General features: G+C 42.9%; 2 protein-coding genes across 6 annotated transcripts in view; one reads left to right on the plus strand and one right to left on the minus strand.

Moving 5' to 3' along the window:
• Positions 1-7,155, plus strand: part of SLC25A37 (solute carrier family 25 member 37) — a 146,596-nt gene extending 139,441 nt beyond the window's left edge. For all 5 annotated transcript variants that reach the window (XR_006576726.1, XR_006576725.1, XR_006576722.1 and 2 more), the window contains exons 8-11: positions 99-1,624; positions 3,567-3,624; positions 5,037-5,110; positions 6,856-7,155. The gene's annotated coding sequence lies outside the window, so the exon portion shown is untranslated. The remainder of the gene's footprint in view (positions 1-98; positions 1,625-3,566; positions 3,625-5,036; positions 5,111-6,855) is intronic.
• STC1 (stanniocalcin 1) lies at positions 1,552-27,877 on the minus strand. Its single transcript, XM_045004114.1, has 5 exons — positions 27,724-27,877; positions 10,860-11,305; positions 8,101-8,243; positions 6,871-7,082; positions 1,552-2,845 (listed from the first exon to the last, which is right to left on the minus strand). The coding sequence occupies exons 2-5, from the start codon at positions 10,975-10,977 to the stop codon at positions 2,575-2,577; spliced, it is 744 nt and encodes a 247-aa protein (XP_044860049.1). The 5' UTR covers positions 10,978-11,305; positions 27,724-27,877; the 3' UTR covers positions 1,552-2,574.

The following is a 27,877-nucleotide window of genomic DNA, read 5'->3' on the forward strand; positions in this document are numbered from 1 at the left end:
CCCCTGTCCTCCCCAGGTGAAAAAACTAATAGAATTGATTGGAAATGTTTTATACTTTTGGGGATCTCATTGAAAAACCACACTTTTTTTTTTGACAGCCAAAAAGAGTTTCCACTTAACATTCAAAATGTTGGGCATTTAAATAGCCTTCGGAAAAAACCATGAAAACCTAAGCAGCGTTCATACATATAGTTGGAAAAAGTTGTCAAGCCATTTTCCAACAACAACAAAATGTTCTGAGGGAAAGTGTTCTACCTGCTTCACAAGGTGAGTTTTACTGGTTGAAATAGCTGCTTTGCACTAGGTATGTAAAGGGACCACAGCTCCAGGGCAGCTATACTAGTAGCTTTAATTGGAGCAAATCCCCAGTGTAGACACGCCACTGTGTAGTGTACTTGATACCCAAACTCCGGTGAACTTCCTGTTCTAATGTCCCTTTCCTAATGGTGCATCTCGAAAAGTACCTCTCACAAAGTGCTGAGCACCTGCACCTGGTAAAAATCAAGCCCTTGCTACTTGAGCACCTGTAATTCCCACTGGAAAGCATGCAGCACCTAGCAGGATTGGATTCCAGTATACCTGATAGTGTTAAGAATGAACTACAATGTTGCACCTAGCTTGAATGGGACTGCATAATTCAGAGTGTGTGTGTGTGTATATATATATATATATATTAAAAAAAATCACTGTCAGCAACCTTTTTTGCTGCTTACAATTTTACGACAGCACTTTCGGGCTACATTTAATGAAGACAGCAATTCTGGAAATGCTGCCACTGCATCTGGTTTTAATATATTAGCAGCAAGTCATTGTTTAAAGGCTTTGTGGTTAAAAAGTTCTATTGCTTTATATTTTGCAAAAAGAGATGTCCCTCCTGTTAGCCTTTTACAGAACTTGATTAGCTTCTTAACTAGCCGAACCAGAGTCAGCCACCCACCAGAAGTAGTTTCTAACTGGGTAGATTTTGGAATATGCGTGTGGAATTAGCCCCGCTGCTCACATGACACAACACAAGGTTGCTTTTTTTGGCGTACAGAACCCAAGACAGACTACTGTTCAGAAAAGCTGCTCTAGCCTTCAGCTATGAGTGCAAAAAAAAAATCAACTTGTAAGCCTCAGTTCAGAGCCTCTTTTACAGAAGAGCATAGTAGGAAATGCAGGCTTGCAGGCCGTGCATTTCAAGTGCCTCGCAACAGGCACAGTGATGCATGTGTTTGGATTTGAGGAGTTTCATTTTTTTGGATTGCCGGCTACCTTTAGGCATACCAAACATGGCTCTATTTTCCATGTCGTGCCTCAGAAGTGACCCTTCTGAAGTCTGCAACTGTGATATTTAAGAGTTGTTCTGTCAGCCATTTTGACAATTCCCAGATTAGCTTTTTAACAGTACTCCTGCCTTGGATGCAAGCTAAGTACCATGGTAACCCCTGAAGGTAGCTTGGGCAGTCAGAATCCAGCTGATCGGTGAGTACGAATAGCTCCCCACCAGTTCTTTTACCTGGTCCAATTCTAATACATGATGAAACAATTTCTCTCTCTTTCATTATAAAAAAGGCCACCGTGAGGAATGTGTACTTTTGAACATGATAGAGATACTGTTTCCAGGGGGAAAAATAAAGCTAAGGTACAAAACTAAATTTATATGCAATAAAATTATTATATTCTGCTTCTTTTAAGCAGACTCTTCTGGAATTTATGTACAGTACATGACAGATTTTTAAACTCTGTATACCACAGTTAGCGCAAGACCTTTAATACTCTAGTTTTAAGACAGTTTTGTTAAGGATTCTTTTAAAGCTTTTAACAGTTAGATACAGTACATAAAGATGCTGGGGTTTTCAAACCAATGCAAAGACTGACCAACTTAAAATTTGCTTTCACCACATGGTCTTACGCCTCATGCTGTCCACAGTGCAACTAGTCTGGTTTGCTAGTAGTTTTTGCACTGAGATGCAGGGCAATACTAAACAAACAGTCCTCCACGTTTCGTGAGTGCTAGACCTGATTGTGGTAGATTAACTGGGCAAGGGAGTTTTATGACAGAGGATTAAGACTGTATGTCACTGAGACCAAGAATCCAAACACGACATTCATATTCGTCCATGGCCAGCACAGATTCATAACACAAATTCCATTGATATCTTTAGGATAGATCCATTAAAAGCTATCACCACCTACCAGCCTCATACTATTAATAAGGTTAAACTATTTGAGTTGGTTTCAAACGGTAAGGGTGTTTGAGCTACAGTTCATTGATAATTTGGTGTCTGCTGAAGAACTGACTGTTGTAAAAGCCTAGGTTTATGATTTTCCTTTTGTTTTGGTGGGGAAGAGAAGAGAGATGGAGAAATTTCAAAGGCAGAAAGCTGGGACATTGAACACAGAAGCCTAGTTCCATGCAAATTGGTTTGAGAGGGATAGAAAATATGAACTAAATCTAAAACCAGTTTCTAATTGTTATTAAAATCAGCCTACAGTACATTTGGATGGGTGTATTAACTCTTCTAGAAAAAGAGGCTTCTATATTGGTAGTGCTTAGATCCCTTACACACCCATTCTCTCTCCCCTAAAGAATTATGCACTTTCTGAAGAGGTACGTTTCACATGGGATGGAATAGACCCCTCACCTCGGAGGTTCCTGAAATAGATTTTTAGCTTTTGAGGCTCAATGATACGTCGCCTGTTGAAGTCTGCCCTGGGGTGCGTTTGAGAGCAGTGATCTGTTTGCAGCAGATGGAAGAGGCTGGCCATGTTGGGTCCTATCTTCTCCATCAAGCTGTCTTTGATGGTGCTGACAGTCTCTTCATCACATTCCAATAAACTTCTCACGAGCTTGTTGTAATACCTGGATAAATGAACCAAGACAGTTACTGAGGTGGTAGCACAGGAGAGAGAGTTGATCCCAAGCTAGAGCAAATCAGTTTGAAAGAGACTACTCCAGAAAAGTTGTGCTGCTGAGAGAGAACTGGAATTGTCAGGGTTGGTTTTTGTGGTGTATTGAGGCCCATGCTGAAATTGTAAGCTATTACTGCAAGAGGGGGTGGTCCCAGGTCCTGCTCTGTAAGAGTTTCACAGCAAATGCGCAAGTTATAATATTTGCATCAACTTACATAGATTGCTGTCTATCCCAGAGATATGCATCTCCATCTTTGATTCATGGAGTTACAGTACATATGTTTCTGGAACAAACTTCTAGTTTTAGTTAACAGGAGCACAGCAAGGACTAGTTAAATACACAAATTTCAGTTCTAATTAGTAAATGATACTCTGATTTTTTTGGCAAGTCGGTGTTGGACTAGGAGCAATGGTATCAAGAAGGTCTCATCTTTATCAGGATTTAATTCACTAGTAAAGAACCATCAAAATTGTAAACGGTCTTATTTCATCCCCACAAACAAGTGTAATATCAAGACCATCAGCTCAAAATAGATTTGAGCACATGCTGGACCATATGATAATAGACAGAAGTAAGTTTTGGAAGCTATAGACCCTTATGCGCCCCAGAGTAGAAATTCCCCTATGCAAAAGTTATTCCCTAACTGTTTGCCTTATGGCTTTTTTTGCAGCTTCCTCTGAGCACTGTTGCACAGGATATTGGACTAGATGGACCATTGGTCTGATGTGGTATGTACACTCCTATAAAGGCATCTGAATTTCTATATGCTGCTTAGGACTCTTCTATGGAGATTGGACACCAACCCTTTCTCCCCTTCTATGTAGTCTTTAGAAAGAGTTGAAGAAGAAAACTAGGACAATGTAGGTTTAATAGCCTGACAAATGCAGGCATTCCTAACAGGATGAATTTTTTTTAGGATTTACAACCAGCAGTAACATGCTGAAGATGAGAAAGTTGGTTAATTTAATCAGGGCCTGTGACTGCAGTTTCTACCCTTTACTGTGGAATTTTATTTTAGCACAAGGCCCTGAGCGTATGCTTTCCTTGCTCTCCTGTTTATGGGAGAGAGCCAGGAATTTGTGCTGATCTGTTTCCCCATCTCTGTTTGAGTCAAGCAGAGAAAGAACAGTGCTCAAAAGAATTCTCCTCCATGGGACTCAGGAAGAATCAACACAGCTCTCTCTCTGTCTATCACTTGTTCAGGTTTGCCCTGTCTGCTTAAGGGGACTTAAGGGTGCAGGGCAATCATATTGATGTCCTAGAGAACAAATTGGAAGAAAGTGTAGCAGTATCAGAAGTCCTGGGGGCTACTGGCCAGGAACATAATGGGGAGCATATTACCACATCTAAGGAGGATGTGGGCAGGATAGAAGGCCATAGGGTAGAGAAGAGGAAAAAGAGACAGTGCTCTTCTCACAGATGTTACCTCAGGCTTCTTCCTCAACTGCTATAGGTCAGGGCACATTGCTATTTCTGCTATAACTGTAGCATGAAGTAAAAGGCCTGGGAGTTTGGAGTAAGGTACTAACGTTAACTCAGAAGATCCCATTAGGGAGTTCTGGGTGACACTTTCTATGAAATTTACATTTACAAAAGGTTAGAGGTCATAAGCAAAGTACTATGTTTATAGGTAGAGCTGGATGGAATTTTTTTTCCTCGTGGAGAAAAGTGCATATTTGGCAACTTCAAAACATTTCGTAAATTCATGTTGAGATGACTAAATTTGTTTTTTGATACAAAACAAAAATTCAGAAAAAGTTTAAACATTTTTGTTTCAAAGTTTCTTTCAATTTTATTAAAAAATAATTAAAAAAAAACAAAACCCCACTTAATCTGATTGGCACATTAAAAGTCTTATGATGATGCAAAGATTTTGAAAAATTTCATTTTCAGGTTGAACCAAAATAATTTTTTGAGAGGTGAATTTTCAGAGAACCAAAAATATCCGTTAGTTGCACAGCTCTAGTTTCCTGCTGTACTTGTAACCACCTGTGAGGTTATAGAAAAACCCTAATGTTAGATAAGTTACACTTTTTGGATTCAGACAACTCAGTGGCCATTTATGAACACCTTTATTGATCCTTTACCCGTCATATAAAGGATGACAGAATGTTGTCTATTTTATTCTATGTTGCTGCAGATGCATCACAGAAGCTAGTGATTGGGAACTGCCTAGTGAAACCTCTCTTCTTCCTAGTATCAGGTTTTGCTCAGGTTAGTATCCTTTGCAGAAGAGGTTCTAGTGGCTGATGATGATGATCTTGTGTTTATCATCAAATGAACTTTCAGATTCTATTCCCTTGCCTACACCCTATTCCATGCCTTAACTATCTCTCCAGCACTCAAAATTAGTGGATAGAAATACAATCTGTTTTTTAAAAAGGATTACTAAAAAAATGGATTTTAATTTCAGTAGTTACAGCATGTCCAGAGGCAGAAGGGCCTTCCTCCTTCACGGCTACTGACTTAAGATTAAATCACAGGAAGCTGCATGACCCTTTAACTACTTCCTGTTGGAATTCCGTGCCAACTGGCACATTCTTATTTTGTGTCTATGTTGGGACTTGGGCTGGGAAAGCAGGATGCTTTAGGCGAACTTAGTGTAAACTATTAGCTGGGAAATCCTGCTTCTTTTGTTACTCAACATGTTACAATATCCTTTTGCTTCACCGCTTGTCCAAGGCTGTGTGCGGAGTCGTTTCCTTTACCACATTTTATCCCAAGTCGTGTGTCTTAAGGAACAGCAACCCTGCTGGAGGGCTTGATTCTCCATGGCTTTGCACCTTGACTTAACCTGTTCTACCATTTCAGAGTGCTAGCGTGTCTACGCACGCGCACACACACACACGATGTAGAGTGTGTCAACTCACCTGAACTCTTCATGGGTGCAAGTCAAACATTTATAGCCAAGAGATTATAAAATGAAGGTCTTGTCTACGTATGCTTGTAGCAGTATAGTTATGTGGTACAACACCCCCACCCAGGGGTAGATGCAGTTATACAGGTGTTTATAGCTTACTCCTATATAAGAAAGGGAATGAGTTATCCCCAGTATAAGGCACTCTTATATTGGGGGTAACTGTATCCACACTAGGGCTTGTACTAGTATAACTATATCAGTAACCCCCCCGCCAAAATAATTATAACATTGCAAAAACCTAAAGCGTACGTCTACACTGCAGACATACCCACACTAGCTTTACCCTGCCTGGTTCTAACCAGGGGCGGCTCCAGGCCCCAGCACGCCAAGCCGCAGGGGGTGCTCTGCCGGCGCCGTGCCTGCGGAGGGTCCGCTGGTCCCATGGCATGCCTGCGGGAGTCCGCCAAAGCCGCGGAAGGCAGCCTGCCTGCTGTGCTTGGGGCAGCAGAATTCCTAGAGCCGTCCCTGGTTCTAGCGAGGACCATAACCTTCTGTTTTATCAGGCGGCTGGGAGTAGGGAATGCTCAGAATCCCAAAACCTAATGGGTCATGACAACAAAGTCATGGAAGAGCCAATTAACTAAGAATACTTTAAAGGGGGCACTAGCTATTTATATTAAACACAGAATGAGACTGTTTCAGTGGAGTTGCCTTGGGAGGAAATTAAGCTGCAATATTCACTAAGAGACACTCAACTATATGTCTGAAAATGTTGTATCTACCATCCATTGCTAGAAGTAACATGTCTGCTAAGTATAACAAAAGTTAAAGCTGAGAATTCTCAGCTTTAAGTTTACTTTGTGCCTTTCAGAGCTCTTTGTCTAGCTAGTTTCACTGTTTTCCCCCTAATGTACAGAACTTTATAAACATGAGCAGGGGAATCAGAAAAAAAATCTGATTCACAGAATTTTAAAAGGCCAGGAAGTACTATTTAAAGTAAGCTGTATCTGGAACATGTAAAACTTAAATAAGTAGACTCAGGTTGAGAACATCCCTTTAAATGTGCTTCATTTTGTGTTCTTGTAATGTTTCACATAAGGAAACATCCACATACCTGTTTGAGAAGTGATTTGGAAACTGGACAACTTCAGTGATTGCTTCAGGATTACGCTTTGCAATGCTACACATGTCCAGTTTGCTGTAACATTCCTCCTGCACCTCCGAGATCATTCTTTGGAAAGTGGAGCACCTCCGAATGGCAAGGAAAACCTTGGACGTAACTCCGTTTGCAATGCATTTCAGGCTCTCTTTCACAAAGGCTTTTCCCTGCAAATTTAGAAGCATCATCATCTTAATGTGCAACTGCATAAGTTGTTCATAAAATTTTAACACATAAATAGCAGCAATTTGCAAAAGCAGGGTATCCTTGCTGTGTCAAAAGCTTACTCAGCAATAAAGAAACCCATTTACAGTCAAGGCATTGTGTTCCACTGGCTTGTATTCCTAAATATTGATTAATGCCCAATGGTCCCCCTGAGGATTAAGGTCCTAATTGTACTGGGCAAACACAATACTTACTCCCTGTTCCAAAGAGCTTCCCAGTCTAAGCAACAGCATCAAAATGGCCTCAAATGCTAGTGGCACAGCTGTGAGATAGTGATATTGCACATATAGGGGCCAATCCTGTAAGGTGCTGAGTGCCCCAACCATTAAGCAGGTTTTGAGGCTCACATCCTGATGTGGTGTGTTTCAGTTTAAGGCACCTTGAGACCTTCCAAACAGTGTCACCCGCCCCTATTGGAAGAGATGGTTATTATGCCCACTTCATAGATGATGGTAAACGTTCCTAGCAGAGCCAAGACTACGATCCTTTCTCTAGCTATTCCGTGTGAAAAGGGAAAAAAAAAAATCTGCAGCTCCAGAGAGTCAGGCTGATCTGGTTTTGCAATCCCAGGCTGCAGACTTCCAATTCAAATCACACATCCGTGCCAGGTTACACAGTCAGAAGAGTGACTTTGTTAGAAGAACGTTTATATTTCCTCTTGAAGAGGAAATTTAGCGCTCTGCCCCACAAGACGGCCTCTGCCAAGTCCTCACACACAGCACACACTATGTGGAAAATCTCCCTGAAGAATAGATTTGTAGCCAAAAAAGCAAAGTCCTGGTTCCCACAAGTGCATCTAAGTAGTAGCAAGGCCCATTAGGAACTATAGGTGGCCTCTACAGAATGCAGGATCAGGGCCTATTAAAATCTCCATTCCAAGCATTTGAGTGCTACGGGGATTAAGCAAGCATTTTGCTGAATCAGGGTGTAAAGGAAAAAGAGGTTAGCCTGGTACTGTACCTGAGTGTCAAATTTAGCAGCGCTGTAGAGGAAGGACTTGCAGATGTCGTACATTCCATCCGTGTCACAAGTAGAGTTCTCCAGGCAGGCAAATGCACCGCAACCCACCTGGAGGGCACTATTTAAACAGCGAACCACTTCAGCTGGAAGACAGGCATAGGACATTACACAATGCTTCCCCCTTCATCTGAGAGCACAAAGCATGTCACCAATGATTAAGTTGCAGAAGACTCTTGTAGACATAGTCCTGTGTCACGGGAATTTTTTTTGGGGGGGGGGCGGGGGGAAGGAATTAAAAGCAAGAGGTACATATCAGGCATATTATTAACTGAAGTCATGAAATAAGCCACCAGCAAAACTTAGATCTGTGTTCTGTTCCAACAGTCGCATGTCCTAGACCCGTACAAATTAAAAATGTTTCCTATTGGTCCGTTTCACTTAAAGTGGAAGTAATAATGCCTCAGGTCAATATTGAATGTACACCTTTTTTATTTAAAGGTTGTGCAGAGCCCACTTAATGTAAAGTTAGTCCATCTGAGCAGGGCCGGCTTTAGGAAGTGCGGGGCCCGATTCGAACAGTTTCGATGGGGCCCCGGCAGGGATGACTAAAAAAAACACGTGGGGCTTGTACTCACCGGGTGGCGCTCCTAGTCTTCGGCGGCAGGTTCTTTACTCACTCCGGGTCTTCAGCGGCACCAAAGGACCCGCTGCCGAAGTGCCGCTGAAGACCTGGAGCGCCGCCGGGTGAGTAAAAAATTAAAAAGGAGCCTCTAGCCAGGGAAGGGATTCTCAGCCACTTCCCCCCCTCTCCCCCACCCCGTGGCTCTGCCACTGGGCGCGGGGCCCTCTTAGGTGCGGGGCCCGATTCGGGGGAATTGGTGGAATTGGCCTAAAGGCGGCCCTGCATCTGAGGCACAGATGAAGGAGAAACACTAGTGGAGATTATGCATGTATGGGATACTGCTAAAAGCCCTGGAGCTCCAATAGTTTGAAAGGCAGTCACGATGAATTGACAATATCTAGATCATATATAATGGCTGAAAGAGAAAAATGGAATCAATAGTGCACAGGGACCCTAGCCTAACAAAAAATAAAATAAACCAGTGTGATAACTTCATTTTCATTCTTGTGGCTATTTTGAAGGGAGAAAAGCTTTGACTAGTGTTGAGAGTACTTTCTCATGCTAGGAAGGAGAAAGTTTTAGTCCAACTGCAGCATAGATAGTCCCTGGTTACTTGCTACATATTAATATGGGACCCAGCTCTTCATAAGCAGAGCAGAGTTCTGATAAAGGTTTTCATGAAGACAGAATAAACATTTGATCCAGAGAGTTAAACTAATGACAATCAATGTGTAATTAAAATAATTCACACAGACACCAACAAAACATAAAATTTCTCCGTATTAAAAAATGATATAGGGTGCATTGAAACTGAGCCAACTGTATTACTAGATTACTGCCCTAAAGTTAACAGGTATTAACCTTTTCTAGTAAGCTGAATGTCTGTCCAATTATGTCCCTGTGCAGGTCATAGTCATTACTTTTTGTGAGATCTTGTTACTGACATTCTTCAGGGAAGAGAGTGAACCTGGAGTCTCAAATCAAGATATTAGATGTCTGCGATGGGAGGATATATGCAGAGTAGTAGAGGAAAACCTGTACCAAAAACTAGCTCCTAATCTAAAGAGGGATCTGTTACAACTGCTATCTTTCGAGGGAAAAAGAAATGCAGCCCCTGTGCTCCAATACCACTTACACACCTGGAGAGAAAGATGTGATATTATCCTATTCCTAATTCACCCCTGGCCATCTCAAGTTGTTTTCATAATTATGTTTTGATAGGTTCCAATTATAACCTTGCTTTCAGCAGGTTTAATATGCATTAGGGTTTTATTGTTTTAGGCACAGTGGACTAGAGAGATCTCTTATGTTTCTATAGCAACCAAATACAAAAGGAAATTGAGCAAACACCCTCATATAGTACTGCAAAGCCCTGCAGATCTAAAATAAAACAGCTCTTAATGAGCTCCAAATTAGAGGATCCCTCCCCACTGTCTTTACCTTATATTTTTAAGACAGATTTTTATTTTTCCATTGCTCAAGAGAACATAAAATGTGCTCAGTTCATCTGGACACCTACAGCACACGAACTAGAATCGTTCAGTGATGACTTGCTAGTTATTCCTCATCTATTGTAAAGGCTAGTTAGGTAAGTGTGTTTATCATATTGTCATGTTACCATTCTGACCAATATAGGCAATTAAGACTACATGTTAACAGTGGACACATGTTTAGATTACATTCTCTGAAGTGGTATTAGAAAAAAATCTTGTTTCCCCCGCCCCCTTGAACACACAGAGATATTTAGCAGAAGGAGCTTTAACTTGCTAATAAGCAAGGAATGTAACATTAAAGTGTATTTATGACAGGGGAAAAAAATTCAATCAGCATGAAAAAAGTGCATGTAACTCATTTAATATCTGGAATATATATATATATATATATACATACATACATACATACACACACACGTTGCAGATTACATGCTGGTTTATAAACCATCTCCTGAAATGTGATTATTTCCTTTAGCTATGCATCGATATTACACAGAATCAGTTTCCTAGGATTTTTGCTTACATAATTTATTGCTAACAGCCATGAAGGGACAGCCTATAGCAAAGATTAGCAGCAGAGACATTTGCAACAGTTTAAATACATCAGGGCTCTAGGCTCTAAAGCCCTCTTTGAGGGGTGTTACCTGAATTCTGTGCTGCAACCCTGGTTTTCCTGGGGCTCACAGAGTCATTCTGTTCGGCTTCATAAGATGCAGAAGCACTGATCACCAGCAGCAGGAGAATAACTGACTTTTGGAGCATTCTCTGACAAGTTTCCGCTAAGTTTTTCTGAGTGTCTCCTCTTTCTTCGGCTTCAGCAAAGATGCGGATCTGGATACACTCACAGAGAAAGGAGTCTGTCAAGGACTTGGTACTGCTGCAGCCTTGCTCCGCTTATACCCCTAGCTCCTGCTCACTGGGGGACCAAGAGCAAAGCTTAGGGCTTTTATAGCCGGCCTTATCTATCCCCCCTCTAGGATCTGGAGCCAATCAGGAGGTGGTATAGGCAGCCAATGGGATGCTGTGCTCATTCAAGCACCAGAGCACTGGAACTTCACAGGAAGAATATTTTCCAGCCAATTAAAAGGACCTGCCAAACAATAATAAAAAAAAAAGTTAATCTTCACAGAAGCCAGGGGAAAAAAACAAAACAAAACACAAAAAAACTTCCTGTGATTAATTTTGCTCAAGGAAATTGCATGACAACCCTAAATCTTTCCCAAGATCACCTGCTTTTTAAAAAGTAACTTAGTAGCTACTGCAGGAAAATACTGATGATATAGCAGCAGAGTGTCTTGTGGCACCTTATAGACTAACAGACGTACTGGAGCATGAGCTTTCATGGGTGAATACCTGCATCTGACAAAGTGGGTATTCACCCACGAAAGCTCATGCTCCAATACATCTGTTAGTCTATAAGGTGCCACTGGACTCTTTGCTGCTTTTACAGATTCAGACTAACTACAGGCTACCCCTCTGATACTGATATTATAATCTATCATCTATAAATAAGTGGATCAGCTAATTAAAGCAGAGGCATTTTCATGTATTACACACAATGAATTTTTCCACATAGGTTGCATACAGTCAATACAGCCAGTCAGCCATGCACACAAATAACGGCCCCGATCTATGCAAACATGGATTATATACATGGTGCATATATACTCCCCCCTCCCTCAAATATGCAATACACACAGAGTTCATGCACAATCACATGCAAATATGCACACATCTCACCCCCCTGCCCCCAAACATTATACAAACAGACCATACATACAGTCCCTAAACCAGGGGTAGGCAACCTGCAGCACGCGAGCTGATTTTCAGTGGCACACACACTGCCCAGGTCCTGGTCTCCGGTCCAGGGGGCCCTGCATTTTAATTTAATTTTAAATGAAGCTTCTTAAACATTTTTAAAACCTTCTTTACTTTACATACAACAATAGTTTAGTTATATATTATAGACTTATAGAAAGAGACCCTCTAAAAAGGTTAAAATGTATGACCGGCACGCGAAACCTTCAATTAGAGTGAATAAATGAAGACTTGGCACACCGCCTCTGAAAGGCTGCTGACCCCTGCCCTAAACCCTCCAACACGCAAATACGCATATTGATACACACCCGCGCATAACCATAGTACGTGCTTCGACCTATGCTCACAACAGCACGTCCTCTCTCTCCCCCCCGCGCCCCTTTTCCCATAAACAAACATTTGCTGACTTTGTTTTAATAAACTGGGTATTCATGCCTGACACTTCATCATAAACTTTTTTTGGATGATAGAACAGGAACAAGCTTGAGCAACAACTGTTGATCATTTTGCTTTTTGTTGTTGTTGTTGTTGTTGTGGCTGGTTTTAAACCTGACAAATTCATGACCTGAGGAGGAAAAACATTTTTTAAGTTTTGTTTTTAAAAAGCAAATGGATGTTTAAGACACTGCAGGCCTGGTTCTTATGCCCCAGGGCTCCTTTACAGCACTCTGACAGTGTAAAGGGTTTTAAGGGGGTTTTCAAGCAAACAATGCTGGCCCTAGATCTTGACCCTCAGGGTAGGAAGGGGTGTGGGGAAGAAAGATTTATGGGTTTCTAAAAAAATCTAATTTCTGCATTTCAGGAAAAAAATAGAACTAGATACCAAGCATCATTCATCAGAGGGATGGGAACGCGGCTATTCCGTGGATCTCAGAACACCTCACAGACATGAATAGATTTATCCTGACAATGCTTCTTTGGGGAAGGAAAGTATTGTCTCTATTTTACAAGATGTAGAACTGTAGCAAGAGAGAGACTAGGAGTTTGCCAGCATGAAAAGATTGCACCCGTTTACTTGAAAAATTGGTTTAAAAGCTGATTTAGTTAAAACAGCCCAAAAGCCCATAAAGACACTCTAATTTTGCTTAGCAGTGACTTAGTTTAGTTTATATTTAATTAAGTAAGAAACAAAATTGAAGTAAACCCTTCATGAAACAGAAATAAAAGTGGGGTTTGTACCCATGTAACTAAATCAGTTTTAAAAACACCTCTTTCATTCAACCACTAAGTTTGTGCGTAGAAAGGGACTGAGTTGACTGGTAATACATGGAGTCTGTGGCAGACCAGAAAATAGGCCCCAGATGTCCTGAATCCCAGTCCAGTGCCATGATCTCAATCCTTCCTCTCATACCAAGGATAGGGAATGACGCAGCAGTGAAGAAGATGGGGCTGTTTTGGTTCTACAAGTGTCTCTTCAAAGGCATATTGCTGCATCCCACTGAGTTTAATGGAGCCTCTCCATAGAGAGGTACAGGAGACATCTACACCACAAATTAAGATGTAATTATTGCATGGTAGACATAGCCACAGTAGCTTTAATTTAGCTAGCAGAGATAGCAATAGCAGGACCCAACTCAGACTAGCAACCTGAATATGTACTCAGTTCCCAGTAGGGTCAAACTGGGGGAACTAAGCCTGTGCCATCCTGTTTTCGGCTAATGCAGGTAACAATAGCAGTGGACTGAGGTTAGCATGGGTCTGTCTAACCATGCTACAATTACACCTTAATTTGCAGTGTCAATGTACCCACAGAGGCAGCTGAAAGATAGGGGCCTTGCAGCAAAATCCTGTTCTCATTGGTAAACTTGCTATCAACTTCCATTGGAATAGGATCAGGCCCTGGGCTGCACTCCTGCCTTGTGGGGGTTAGAATTACAGCTGTACCAGATGTTCAGAAAACATTCAGAAATGTTGAAACAGAGGGGTTTTGTGTTTCATCTGAGTTTGGTGAAACTGCGCCAATTTCATTAAAAAAAACCAACAACCCTGAAAAAACACTGTGGGTTTCTCCACCTAGAAAAAATAGGACCAGTCCAGTTTGCAAGTGAAAATGATCCATGGGGCTTGATTCTGATCAAATCAAAGGGAACATTGGCATTTACTTCAAAGGGAGCTGAATCACCACTCTATCTAGTTCCTATTTGATGGGCGAATTTTCCTAAACGTTGAATTTCAAATTTCAAATCTGAATTTTTGTCTCCCCCCACAACTAAGGTCAGTTTTTATGCCAAGTTTTGAATGCTTCAATTTACTGCAGAAGTTTGCAAAACCAAAATCAACTCCTCCCCCCCCCACATTTAGAGCCCTTTCTATGAATGACTATGGGGAAATGGTAAACTGGTCAGATTGGTAAGATTCTGTACATTTTTAAAAAATGAATTATTACTTCCGTTACAGTTACTAGAGGTCTGACTTCAGTGGGCTTTGGAAAAGGCCCTATGTGCCGTGATGCTGGCAGGTATTAACAGCAACACTAGTCAGATATTTCTAAAGGAAGCGCGGTAATAGCCAGCTATTACAACAAATATTTACAAAAGGTGATTGAAAGGAGGCAGCTGAATATTGTAATAGAAATAGATGTGGTTACAATTTAATCTCTCTGGCTATCATGGGGCATTGGATCAACTCACATGCACACATTAAGCATTCAGAGCATTTTACAAACATTTAATTAAACCTCAAAAGAGACAGATATTATCACCCCGGTTTTAAAGATGGGGAAACTGAGGCAAGGAGAGATTCAGTGAGTTCCTTGAGGCCACACAATGATTCAGTGTCAAATCTGAGACTAGTCTTGGGGAGTCATGTGCAAGATGCTCCTTTGGAGGTATGATTCAGGAATACTCCTTAGTTCACTGAGAGACATATCAGATAGTAAATGGCCACCATGCATATTATACCAACACATGATGAAAACACCCTCCTGTCCTTTCTCTTGAAATCATCATACTACTTATGGCTCTGGAACACAGACATGGCTTATAATTTTGTATAAAAGTTCTAAATAAGAAAAAAAAGATGACATTAGGAATTGCTAGACTAGGAATACACGAGTGGTCCATTTAGTGCAGCGTCCTGTCTCTGACAAACTCTGGTTGAAGAGGTTCTGGAGCAATTTTTATAGAGGGGGTACTGGCAACCATTGAACCAAACTGCAAACCCTGTATATAACGGAAAACACCTTAAGCCAGGAGGTGCGGAAGCACCCGTAGTTCCAGCACCTATGGCTGGTTGTGGATGATTCAGGACAAGTGCAACAACCAGGAAGTGGTCTTTGTGGAATAACCTTCCCATAGGGGAAGTTTCTTCCTAATTCCCTCATCTTTTGCCTTAAAGCATGAAGGTTTATATTCCCCTCACTCCCACCACCATGATCAGACCAAAGGTCCCTCTAGTCCAGTAATGGACACTTCAAAGAAAGTCGCAAGAAACTCTGCAGTTGGCAAATATGGTACAATCTGCCCATAGGGAAAATTTCTTCCTGACCTTCTCAATTAGAAGTTAGTTTATGCCCTGAAGCATGAGGGCTTATGTCCTATTCAAAACATTGGTTTTATTTTTTCCAGCCAGGACATAATGCATATCTATAAAAAAAAATCACGATTAACTTTGCATGCATCAGCCCTTCACCTCATCTCCAACAATAGATCCTGTTAAACTGACTAACATTTGCTATTACATAGTCATTTGTTCCCAAAGATCTTGTTGATTGTCAAGTAGAAACCTGGAGGAAAGGAAAAAAGCAAAGGGAGGAAATCTAGGCGGATAAATGAACAATCAACTCCCTTTTTCCTCAGATGCTTTTGTGTTGGATGAGTGGAAGCTGCTCTCTTTTCTCTTCCATTGTGTAAGATGATCCTGGTCCACCTTCCCCCGCCCACCTCCCCAAGAACACCAGCTCCCTCCATCAGCTCCACTGCGGAGGGACGTGAGCAACTGCATTGCCTCAAGAGTTAGCAACGCTTCGCTGATTTGTTCCCCACATAATCCTTGCACGTCAGCGTCTTTCAAACAAATGGAACTTCTTAAAAAGACCTTCAGGAGCTGTGACACTTTCGCCTCCCTCCCCCCCTTCACTCTTTCCTTAAACTCTGCCGTTTGACACAACTTGAAAGAGCCACACAGCTCATTCAACAAGCTGGAACTGCAAAGGGGATGGTTGTAAACCAGGCACAATGAATGGCTTTGCCTGTAAGGGATAGACTTACATAGAAGCAGGAGATTAGGGTCCAATTCCTGCCAGGTGCAGAGCCCTCTCCACTCCACTGAGCCCTAAGGATGTTCAGAACCTTGTACGAGGGGCTCAGGACTTTGCAGGATCAGGCCCCGAGTTTGCACTGTCCAAAAGCCTTGATACACAGCTAAGAAACCAGATATTGGGCCATATCCTGAGCTGGTGTAACTCAGCATAGCTTGATTGTCTTCAGTGGAATGACACCAATTTATGCCAGCTGTGGTGCCTGCCTGTTAGTTTTATGTACTTTGGGGGCCAGATGCTAGACCTGATTCGCCACGCTCAGTGGTGTAAATCAGGAGTAGCTCCTCTGAAGTCAGTGAAGTGACATACTGGTGTAAAATTGTACTAAGAGAGAAGATAATCAGGCCCTTTTAATTCTGTGTAACAGGCATCGACGTTTGGCCTAAAGAGTATGAAGGTGGCTATAGAAATCACTTCAACTTCCAGTGAGGTTTTTGGAACCTTACCATAGCGTCTAGAGTCTGGATTTTGGCCCCTAAAACTGGTAACAAAACCCAAAATATTGATTATACAAAACAACCCCAAGGAAAATAAAGAAAACCATTAATCCAAGCTCTGCTTTAAGTGCAAAACCCAATGCAACTTTACATAAGGAGTAGCTATGTCACCATCAGTAGATATTTGGTTCAGACATAGTTGTTTTATGTCTAACAAAGGGTAGCACTGTTATATGGGGAGCATGCACTACTTACACACAAACAAATTAAACCACCCGAAAGAGAGATCTCCTTATGTTCCTTTTCCTTGCGATTAATTGATTTTACACTGTTTGGAAATTTAAAAAAAACAAAACAAAACGTGTCTACTTTAGAATATTTCTGTTGAGCTTGATTTGTTTCTGATCAATACAACACACTGTTAGGAGCAACCATTCAAAATAACACTGTATTACTTTTAATCCTATGTTGTAAATCCCAATGACATCTTTTAACAGGATTTTGATTAAGACCAAATGTATTTCACATACTGGAGGCTGCCTAAAAGCCATCAGACGTTTACATCTTTCACGTCTCGATCTTGCAAGGCGCTCTGGCTTGATCCAGTCAATGGGAATACTCATGTGCTTAAGTGCTCTGCTGTATCAGGACCAGACTGCTGTCAGCACCAAGCCCTCACACATGACTAGCTTGGACTGGATTGGAACTAGGAACATAGGACCAGGTATTGATATCCTTACGCACATTAAGCGGCATCTTTCTCCAGGAGTAGAACTGTTAATTTCAATGGGCCCATTCAAGGAGTCAGATATTACTCAACAGGAATAAGGGCAGAAGAATCTGTTCCATAGAAGAAAAAAGGCTCTGTCTGATTAGCAATTCCATGCAGTGGCATCTGCAGCCATATGCACAGTGTGTACTATTGGCAGGGGCAGAGTTAGTGAACAGTGGTTACAGCTGCTCCTGGGTATGCTCAGGGAGCCTGGAAGTCGCAGGCTGAGCGTGGTGTGGACTCAGTGGGCAAGGCGCAGGGTCACTGGCTGCAGCAAGGATGGGTCCACAGGGATTGCCAGTGACGTGACGTCTGGGATCTCCCCATCTCCCCCTGTGCTGGGCTCAGTGACTGCTGTGCTTGGGAACTGCTCCACTCTCGGTGGGTGACTCAGTTTTGTTTCCTTGCTCGAGGCTGGAGTTTTGTTGGAGAAGAAACTTTGGGCTTCTATGAGCAAGCCCATCCCATTTGACAGGGAATAATATTATCTAAGCAGTGGATGAAGAACAAGGGCCAGATTTTGCCCATAGTGACACAGCTGTAAATCAGGAGTAACTGACTACAATGGAGTTACTTTGGATTTACACCATTGTGAACAGGAGTAGAATATGAGGTAGGGAGATTTGGTTAGAAAAATTAGGAAGTTTTGAAATTTTGACATAAAATGGAGAGAGAAGCTTTTAAAATGTTCAGACATTCCCCTTCCCTCCCCGCCCTTATTTTTCCAGCCAGCTCTAGATATTCACTGACAGGCCTGAACCGAAGTCCACTGAAATCAATCGTTCTCTTGACTTCAGTCAGATTCCCATTGACTTCAAAAGGCTTTGGATCAGGCCCCTGATCAATGGCTATTCTACTTATGAATATGCAGCAGTTTGCCTTGTTCCAGGCCAGCAAAATCTCACTTGACTTGTAACAAACATTCTGTTTTTCTAAGTCTCAGCTGATGATACTGACCAATCTTTTAAAACAAAAATTATTTAGATAACTGCCTTAATCAGACGGGGAAATCTGACTAAAGCATAAAATTAAACACTTCAGAGCAAAGATATCAGCACATTAATATGGAGATTCTTCTCTTCCCTCCAGACCCAACTCCTCTGAATGCTTTAGCCCTGGATGTGCAATTTGCATTGGAAAGTGTAGGAGTCACATAGCATTAACAGCTGTGAAATTGGTGTCATTCTTAAAGGTTAAAATAAACCCAGCTATTTCCCCAAGCTGCCAAACATTTCTTTGCAAGATCTATGGACGGGGGGCCTCATGAATCATAAATCTGCTTTATTCACTGCAGACACGACCCTGCAAAGAGCTCATCTACCTTCAACTCCAGTTTATTGGGAGACAAGGGCGTTCGCGGCTCAGCACCTCACATGAGTAAGGCAAGCAGGACTCAGACCCAGGGGTACATTTTAGTTTCATGGCAGCTTTTTGAATAGGAAGTCGCGTGACAGCTTCGCTGCTCCGTGCGTGAGAAAGTCGCTCAAAACCATTCTAGCTGGTAGTTACTGGAATGCATTTTGCAAGTTTCATTTTTGATTTTTGCTGTAAAAAGTTACCACCCCTAAGGCCGGACATTCAATATTCATGCTGGTAGGATAACCAACATTATTTAACATGAGAATTGTGCTTTCCCCCTGATTCTTCAGTAGCCAGAGAACGTCACCCTGAACAAGCACATCAACTTCCAAGCTTTAAGTAATGCACTGTTTTGTTAAAGAAGGTAGGTTAGGCCAGTGGTTCTCAACAGGGGTACACGTACCCCTGGGGGTACGCAGAGCCTTCCAGGCGATACATCAACAAATCTAGATATTTGCCTACCTTTACAACAGGCTACAGAAAAAGCACTAGCGAAGTCGGTACAAACTAAAATTCCAGACAGATAATGACTTGTTTATACTGCTGTGTATACATACTATACACTGAAATGGGAGTACAATATTTATATTCCAATGGATTGTATAATTATACAGTACAAATGAGAAAGTCAGCAATTTGTCAGTAATAGTGTGGCTGGGACACTTTTGTATTTTTATGTCTGATTTTGTAAACAAATAGTTTTTAAGTGAGGTGAAACTTGGGGGTACCAAGACGAATCAGACTCTTGAAAGGGAAAGGCTGAGAGCCACTGGATTAGGTGACAAGAGCTGCAGCCAAAGCCCACTGAAGTCAATGGGAACACTACTCCCATTGGGGCAGATTCTGTGTAGCTCCTCACAGCACAGAAGGTGCAACCCAGAGGAAGTAGGGGCAACGGTGACTTTAATCCACCTGCATCTGGGGCTGGCTGAGAGCTAATGAGGCCCCTGGCATAAACTGAAGCAGTCCTGGAGGTTGCTTTAATTTACAGAAGCTGTACTCAGCCAGACTACGGATTGCTCTGCAGCCCAGAATCTCTGTAGCTATGGGCCTTCGCTCCCTTCTGCCCCCCTGGAACATACACCTATGCTGGTGCTTAAGAGTGGGGTGGTCTCCCTCTGCAACACTTGCACTGAGGAATTCTCCCCCAGGACCTTGTGGCTGTTTCACACCTCCTGAATGCTACTGGAGTCGTACTTGGGGGTGAAGCTTAGGGAGGCAGAATAGGGTCCATTGACTTCAATGAGCTGTGGGTCAGAACCTTGATGCTGAAATGGAATCTCCCGCATCAGGGAAGAGCAATTCAATGGACTAATTTTAGAAGGGGAAGAAAAATGGGGAAATTTGTCATGAAAAAATGCATCCCCTTTCTCTCCATTAAAACAAAAATCTATTTTTCTCTATGGCTAGTTGAAAACTGGGATGAATAAGGTTGTGTGAAAAATCTGACCCTGTTCTTTTTCAAAATTTGAGCTAGTGGGGAAATTGATTCCATTCTCCTCTCCCGCCCCAGAAAAATCTTGATGAAAAACAGAAAAACTAAATATTTTGTTTCAAAGTGGCACTACAATGCCTCATGGGAGCTGTAGTTTGCATGCTTTATACCCCTGGCGGGGAGCTCTCTGGCTGGACTACGCCTCCCTTGATGCATCACTTTCTCCCCTTTTGATGAGCAGGTGCTCTAAAAGGAGCCCCCGACTCTTTAAGTCAAAAAAGGAGAGACAAACACCTACAAGATCTCTATCAAGCGTTCTTAAAACTACAATACCCACCTGCTGAAATGAAGAAACAGATTGACAGAGCCAGAAGAGCACCCAGAAGTCACCTACTCCAGGACGGGCCCAACAAAGAAAGTAATAGAACGCCACTAGCCATCCTCTTCATTCCCCAACTAAAACCTCTCCAGCACATCATGAAGGATCTACAACCTATCCTGAAGGATGATCCCTCACTCTCACAGATCTTGGGAGACAGGCCAGTCCTTGCTTACAGACAGCCCCCCAACCTGAAGCAAATACTCACCAGCAACCACAAACGACACAACAAAAACACTAACCCAGGAACCTATCCTTGCAACAAAGCCTGTTGCCAACTCTATCCACATATCTATTCAAGGAACACCATCATAGGACCTAATCACATCAGCCACACCATCAGGGGCTCGTTCACCTGCACATCTACCAATGTGATATATGCCATCGTGTGCCAGCAATGCCCCTCTTCCATGTACATTGGCCAAACTGGACAGTCTCTACGCAAAAGAATAAATGGACACAAATCAGACGTCAAGAATTATAACATTCAAAAACCAGTCAGAGAACACTTCAACCTCCCTGATCACTCAATTACAGACCTAAAAGTCACAATTCTCCAACAAAAAAAACCTTCAAAACCAGACTCCAATGAGAAACTGCAGAACTGGAGCTATTTTTTGATTCTGGGACTGCATGGTCATCTGTGCTGATCAGCACTCCACGCTGGGCAAACAGGAAATGAAATTCAAAAGTTCGCAGGGCTTTTCCTGTCTACCTGGCCAGTGCATCTGAGTTCAGATTGCTGATCCAGAGCAGTCACAATGGTGCACTGTGGGATAGGTCCCGGAGGCCAATACCATCGAATTGCAGCCACACTAACCCTAATTCAAAATGGCAATACCGATTTCAGTGCTACTCCCCTCGTCGGAGAGGAGTACGGATATCGATATTACGAGCCCTTTATATCGAAATAAAGGGCTTTGTTGTGTGGACGGGTGCAGCGTTAATTCGGTGTAATGCTGCTAAATTTGAAATAAACTTATAGTGTAGACCAGACCTAAGGTGCCACAAGTACTCCTGTTCTTTAAACCTAAACCAGTTTCCCCCCACAAAAGGCAAGATTTCAACCAGCCCTAGTCAAAACATTGTACAATTCTGTGACCAGCTGTGGTTAATTTTAATAACTTATCATTCAGAGAGGTGACCCAAAGCCTGTGAAAAAGTTATTTAATGGAGCAGAGAATCAGGCCCAGAGAATGTAGCTCATGGTAAATAATGTTCCTGATCTGTTTTTATTTTATTTTTTTTTGTGGGGGGGGGCATTAATAATTCAGGGCTTTGTTATTTTAAAGATTGTTTATCCACCTATGACCTGTTGGCTCAGTAAACACTATGTTAAAAAGAAAAGGCACCTAATCCACCACAGTGTTCACTATAACCTACGAATTAGTTTGTCTGGGAAGTTTTAACTTTTAAAAGCTGTCAGGATAATTTGATGGAAAGCCGTCATCACATGGTATTTTAGAAATCCTGTAGGAAACTAGCATGAAAAATAGAACACACAATTACTTATTGATGAGAGGATCAGAAACAAAGAATACAGATTCAGTGGAATGGTGTCAGTTTAAATGTTACATACACGTTTTTTGAGTTTATTTTAAAGGAACAATGGGAACACAGTGAATTACTGGGGGCGAGTGGAAGGAGAGAGGAAGATTTTTCTTTTTAAAAGGATGGGTCAATAATAGTAAAGAAAAAACATTGATTTTTAAATGGTTGTGATGCATATTTAGTTAAGGACAAAACTCATATGTAAGGAAGATGCTTGCTTCCTTCAGAAATCAACACTTGGGAGACTCACTGATGATGGAAAGTTTTGACATTACTGTATTATAAGATCTAGTGGGGAAGCATCATTTTGTGGCAGAAGTACTTCCCTGTAACTCAATTTCCAATTTGGCCACAGACTTGCAGCGCAACCTTGAACGAGCCACTTAGGGTAGGTCTACACTAGAAACAGTTGCCAACAGATCAGTTTTTGTTAGGGGAGTGATTTTGTTGGCAAAAACCCTTGTGTAGATGCAGTTATACAGACAAAAAGGTGCTTTGTTAGTATTATTTATTTTGTTCACTGAATTGGTATAAGCTATACTGGCAAAAGCACATTTTTGCCAGTATAATCAGTCTACATTACATCAGTTTGTTGGTACAGCTACACCAGCAAAACTTTTCTAGTGTAAACTAGGCCTTAATTGCTCTGTGCCTTAGTCCCCCATCTGTAAAAATGGAGAGGATAACAAACAAACAAAAAACAACAACAAAGAAAGGAAGTATTACAATTATTTTTTGCATTACAGTATTTAGGAATCACAAGTTATGAATCATCATGGTAGGTGCTGTTTGAACACAGGACAAAGACAGTCTGGTTTGTCAGACCTAGTGCCTCTTCCACAGCTCCAGGGAATCTTAGATTGTAAGCCCTTTGGCGCACAGACCGTCTTATTTATATGTTTGTACAGCACCTTGCACAATGAAGTCCCAATTTCCATTGCAGCCTGTACTGTAATACAAAGAACGATTCTGCAAAAAAATTATGCACTTTATTTATGCTGTTCCCTACATCATCACTCATCAATCCAGGATGCTATTTATCAAATAATAAATAAAAATGAATATACCAAGCCACAGAAGTGTGTGGCACTTGTGTTGAATGCAAGAGTGTTGGTCCAGATTTACACCACCATAAAGAAAGATCCGAATCAGGCACTAGAGCTTTTTGTTCCGTGTCCTCACCCAGCCTGCATCCTTGAATACACATGGCATTCCCATCTGTCACTATGGATTTTCAATTGTGAACATTGCTAAATAAATGGGACAGCAAGGAGTTGTGTGTGTTATCTGGGTTATGGTCTAATAAGAGGATGCTTACCTAGATAGCCCAGCCAGAACAATGAGAAAGGATTGATTTTGTCAAAAAGGCAAGCCAGCATCTTTCCCCCTGCATTAGCCTAGTGGGTAGTTCTGTATTTGTCTATTGTCTTTTACGGGGCTGATTTGCATGGTGAATGTCAGCACCTGCTTATGCAAACTGGCAAGAAAAAGGACCATGGGGCACTTTGAATAATTTAACGTGGCTTCTAAGCTTAGAAAAACAAAACTGAACACAAACAGGGGGAAGCAGATTCATCCCTGTGCCAATGCAGAGACTGAGGGCAGGGGGCCAGCACATCTCCTTATCAGCGGCTATCGGAGCCAGTTTGGCTCCTGGTGCAGCCCAGGGGCTGCCCTAAATTGTGCCTCTGCTATAATGGCTTCTTTGGGCCATCGAAAGGGAGCAGAACACAAGGATGCAGGAGTGATCTGACCATGCTTCTCACAACCCTGATCCACCCCCTCTCTCCTCCAACCCAGCCCTGCTCTGCCCAAAATGCCTCTTGCCCCCAAGGCTGCTCTGGAGACAGTTCAGGTTGGTTCCTGTACCAGGTGTATTCCCAGAAGTGGGAAATTCTGCCAGTCCTAAGGTCCCTTTGCAGCAGCCTAGCTGGTGTAAAGGGAGTGTATAACAAGGATGAATCTGGCCCATTGACTATACAGGTATATGATCAGGAGAGGCCATGGTCCAGATGAGAGACAAGAATATATGTCACCAGCAGGAGGAGGGCCATGGAGGTGATGGGCAGGTGAGAGTAGATATTTTAAAATAAGAAATGCTATGCTAAGGGTACTTCAAACAGAGACAAAGCTCAAACCACAATCTTCAAGTCTGGATTCGCAGCATGCCCCCAATCAGGCACTAGAGCTGGTGGTTTTGTTTGGATATGTGTTCGAACTCTGCAATCTGCTGCATTTAACTGGGGAATTTCCCAAGTACAGCACTCTCACCAACTCTCCATTTTATTTGACATTTTCCTTAAGGCCCCAGTTCCTGGATTCATGCGATTACAAGAACATTGCAACTTTTGTTTCAAGGTTAGCTTCTAGCCCTCCAGGTTTATTCATAGATTCTAGCCCTCAAGGAATGGAAATGCCCTAGGATGCCAAGGGAGATTGCTCTTATGACATATCCAGTTTTATGTTGTTCCAGTAGGTCTAGAATATGTTGCAAGTGCCATCTCCATAGGCACAGTCACACACTTCTACTCCAGTCTGGAACCAGATAGCTTCAGAGGAAGGGAAGATGAATACACAGCAAGAAGTTAACCAAACCTTTTCAAATGTCCAGAGTGGATAAAATGAGATCTACATCCAAGCTTTTCAGGTTCACCTGTCTCTCGTATGAATGCTATCTGCACCTACTAAAGACATTTGCTTCCACTGTGCACACTTCTGTGTTTAGTAAGATATGTTTCTGTGTTCGTAAAATGAAGCAAAACAGAAGCATTATGGAGCACTAAATGGCTCATGGACTAGTATTGGATTTAAGAACCTTCTACCTTCTATGTTGCCGATTCAAATCCAGCCTAGGTCAGTAGAGACCAGAAGGTACATTACCATCTCTGATAGTTATTCAGTGGCCCGCGTGAAATGGATTTGTTGAATCTCAGACAAGTGCCTCGTGGACTGGGATCCACATCACAGAAACCACAACTGGTGCTAACAGTTGGCATCTTGTCAGGAGTCTAAGCTGGGCAGAATGGGGCTTAGAGACTGAACTATGGGGTAGTTTGGGGCTGGTAAGCAGACTCTAAAAGTGCCACATTTGAGACCAGAACTCAAAAAGCTCCTGCAGCTAAACAGCCTAAATGACCCCCTCCTCCTAACACAGCCTGCACCCCAGGAGCCCATCTGCACAGCAAAAGCTGCAGGTCTGGGCTGTTTGAACAAGGGGCAAATTCTCCACCCTACCAATGGGGAGTGGAAGAAAGCTAGGAGGGAGGAGAAGCAGGAGGAAAGGGAAATAGAAGTCCAGGGAGGTGAGAGGGAGACCAGGTGAGGGGATAGGGAAATAAATCGGAGTAGGGTGACCACTAAGTTGACTCTAAAAGAGGCATCAAAACTGCATTTGCCTAGGAAGCCGCTACACTTATGTACAACCCTGGGACGAACTTCCTAAAGGGGATCTCTTCAGATCAGGTGTGGGGCAACGTGGGAAAACTCCGAACACCCGTGTCCATGCTTGTGGTTTGTAAGTAGAGTTCTTCATTCTCTTGAGCTGATACCTTACATTTAAAAATAAAATAAACAAACATAGGTGTCAAACAGGTTTTACAGGGTATGGTTTTCATATATCCGTGTTTCCCGCACGGGCACCAAACACACTGGCATGGCCTGCGGGTGAATATTAAATGAGCAGGGGGTGCGTGTGAGGGGAGAAGCCGTGAGAGGTGAAATTAATGATTCAGATTAGCTGGAAGTCTAATTTACTCTCTGGTGGCTCTTTCTGAGCTAACCCTGGGAGAATAGAGACATTGCTGAATGCAGAAATCAGTTTGCACAGCAGACAACACACCACCAACCAAGCTGTTATTTTTTGAAAGAACAGCTCCCTTTCTAGTCCTAAATTAAGATCTGCCTCCAGACTGCAGTTACATCAGATGGGACCTAAAAATGGTGTGGCCACAAATTAATTGGTCATTTACAATTGTTGCTGCTCTAGTACTTGACTGTAACAAACTTTCTAAGATCTTGTTGGAACTGGGAATTCGCCCTGATTCCGACTCCTGCTCCAGTACAAGGTTGGTGTACTCAAAGAAAGCTGTGATTTGCTCCAATGGAGCTTATCTCAATTTCAAACAGGGGTAAGCTGCACCAGTGTTAATAGCAGCTTGGCCTGTCTGTACCAGGAGTTTCCACTATCTATCTAGATATCTATCTATGGTAAGTACTATTACTCCCATTTTACAGATGGTAATGGAGGCCTCGATCCTCAAAGATACTTAGGTGTGGTTCTAGTGAGCATTGCAATGCCTAACCCCTACACCGCAAACAGCAGCAAGTCTCAGAGCTCGGGTGGACAGATCCGGGCTCACAGGGCTTGCGTCATAGTGCTAACAATAGCTGGGTAGATGCTGCGGCTCAGGCGGCAGCAAGGGCTCTGAAACCCAGCTGGAGCCACGATGTTTGCGCAGTGCTGCCATGAGAGCCTGAGCCTGTCAACCTGAGCTCTGAGACTCGCTGCCGTGGGCTACCGCTTGCTACATGGACGTCCCCTAGGATGGTGACCTGCTGCCTGAAGGAAGCCTCAGCCTCAAGCGAGGCACTTGGGCGCCACATACATGGGGAGAATTAGGCGCCTAAGAAAGGGATCCTCAGAAGCCAGCCAGCTGAGAAGGGAGTCTCCTGAATTAGCCAGGAAAGAAATGCCAGAAGTGGGCAGAGACAGGAGAAAGACTTGGGCATGTAAGAGGCTGACAGACCAGATAGGTGACTCCCTCCATGCAGAATCCTCAGCCACAAAGCTTCCCCTGAAGTTAGGCACCTTAGCCAGGTCAGCCATTGAGGTATCCCGGACCCTAGCAGCCAAATCCATCTGTCACTCTCTTCTGGTCATGCTCATGACCTCTCTCACACACTCACCCTACACTTCCCTTTGCCCCCAGCTGTCCCTTGGGCTGGTGCTGTGCTCCCACCTATTGGTAGCCTGCAACCAGGCCTCCTGCTGATGGGTCTGATAGGTATGAGGCCTTAGGCATTCTCAGAGCATGCCCACGGGATTGGGCCCCGCTGGCAAAACAGACATTTCCACCCCCCCCACACTCCCTAGTTTGAGAACCCCGCTTTGTGGCATCTGGTGCTTTAGCTTAAGCTGGGGCTCTGAGCTGCTCGGTAGCTGTGGGGTTCAGACACCTTTGCACAAGGGGATTTGGGCATCTTTGGAGTTAGGCAGTTTTGAAAGGGTCAGTGGCATCTCAATACCGCTGAGAATCTGGGCCTAAGTGATTTGTTCCAGGTCACTGTAGCGGGGTGGCCATTTTCAGAGCTCCCCTCATGGCCTGGGGCACTTTGCAGGCACCCTCCTGGGGGCCTCTTACAAACTCACTAAATTCAAACCATCCCCTTCCGGGGGGGGGTCCAATTTATTGAGTCCTTAGGTGCACACTGGCCCTTTAGGCCCCAATCCCAGGTCCATGTTCCCTCTAGCTTGAAACAACAAACAGAACACAGACTCACATGGTCTTCATCCCAGAGCCAGCTGGGCACAGCCCCTCATCCCTGAGGGACTCTCTTTCTGCTTCCTAGTGCCTCCTGCCTGGAGTTTGCCCTTCTCCTCAGCCTCTCAGCTGCTGCATTGCCCCTGCTGAATCAGGGCCCTGAAGGAGCCTCT

This window comes from Mauremys mutica, chromosome 2 (assembly GCF_020497125.1).
Source record: "Mauremys mutica isolate MM-2020 ecotype Southern chromosome 2, ASM2049712v1, whole genome shotgun sequence".
NCBI classification, from domain to species: domain Eukaryota; kingdom Metazoa; phylum Chordata; order Testudines; family Geoemydidae; genus Mauremys; species Mauremys mutica.

Bases quoted from the DNA above. Each gene is read 5' to 3' on its own strand.
- STC1 (XM_045004114.1), bottom strand. From the start codon at position 10,977: ATGCTCCAAAAGTCAGTTATTCTCCTGCTGCTGGTGATCAGTGCTTCT. The intron at 7,083-8,100 runs GTACAGTACCAG...CTAAATTTGCAG, and splicing joins CTGCTAAATTTGACACTCAG to GGAAAAGCCTTTGTGAAAGA. The intron at 2,846-6,870 runs GTATGTGGATGT...TCATTTATCCAG, and splicing joins CCAAATCACTTCTCAAACAG to GTATTACAACAAGCTCGTGA.